The 1,017-nt window shown below is 41.4% G+C and overlaps 1 protein-coding gene across 1 annotated transcript in view; it reads left to right on the forward strand.

Moving 5' to 3' along the window:
- The window catches only part of LOC102307767 (interferon-inducible GTPase 5-like), a gene marked incomplete at its 3' end in the record, with an annotated part of 4,019 nt that extends 3,159 nt beyond the window's left edge, over positions 1 to 860 (forward strand). Inside the window, exon 2 of the mRNA XM_005953305.1 lies at positions 739 to 860. Within this exon, the coding sequence (XP_005953367.1) occupies positions 739 to 860 (122 nt within the window). The remainder of the gene's footprint in view (positions 1 to 738) is intronic.
- Between the last annotated feature and the right edge of the window lie 157 nt (positions 861 to 1,017).

The raw sequence follows: 1,017 nt of genomic DNA on the forward strand, positions 1-1,017 counted from the left end.
AGAGACTAGACTAGAGAGAGTAACAAAAAACCAACCATGAGAACATAATGCACAATGCAGAGTGACAGAAAACAAGAAACTCAAACATGCAAAGACACACAATTACACAGAACAGAGGGGACACAGAGAGACATGAAGGGCAAGGGGTCAAAACTAGAAGCCATAGAATAGATCACACACACAAGTACAATAATACAAAAATCACAAAGAACTAAAAAACGCTGGGTCAGGAGACCCAGGACCGTGACAGCACATATGTTTTCACTCCCTTTCTCTGTGGTGGTTCCAATTCACAAGCTCTTCTTCCTTTAATGAAGCTACAACTAAACATAATCACAAATTAAAAAATCTTATATCAAAGTCCCAGCTAACTTCCTTCTTGTGTTATCATCTTTACAAGATTTTTAGAAAGGTTGACCTCTGACCTTCAGCTTGAGGTTAAGGTCACTGAGATTTGTACTCGTCTGAGGGTTTTACTAGATGCGTCTGTGGTGTCCGTCTGAAAATCCAATGTCACGTCGTTCTCATCGAGATGAGGACAATCCGCCATCAGCCTTTCACAGCCGAGGGATGAAAGGATGTGTTGGTGTAAGCAGGCCGTGGCATCAATTACTGAGACAGTTTCTCCAAACATTACCAGAAGTTACACCAGGATGCAGCACACAAAGAAATCCACATTCAATGTGTTAGTCTTCATTTCTCATTTAATCTTCACACCGTGTTTCTTCTGTGACGCAGAACTCAGAGATTTGGGCATCGAGTCTCCGCAGGTCTTCCTGGTGTCCAGCTTTGAGCTCCACCTGTACGACTTCCCTCTGTTACATGAGACCCTAGAGAGAGAACTTCCTGAACACCAGAGAGTAGAGCAGGGCGATATGGCCAAAAATATTTATCACGATATATATTTGAAAATTTGCGATAACGATATAACTGGCGATATAATTGATGCGAGACAATATACAACTCCACAACATTACTAGCGCAAAAAGACAACCTTCCATTTATTTTCACTTAAAG

The sequence above is a fragment of the Haplochromis burtoni genome, unplaced genomic scaffold, assembly GCF_018398535.1.
Source record: "Haplochromis burtoni strain Fernald_Lab_line unplaced genomic scaffold, NCSU_Asbu1 Contig_3645, whole genome shotgun sequence".
NCBI lineage: Eukaryota > Metazoa > Chordata > Actinopteri > Cichliformes > Cichlidae > Haplochromis > Haplochromis burtoni.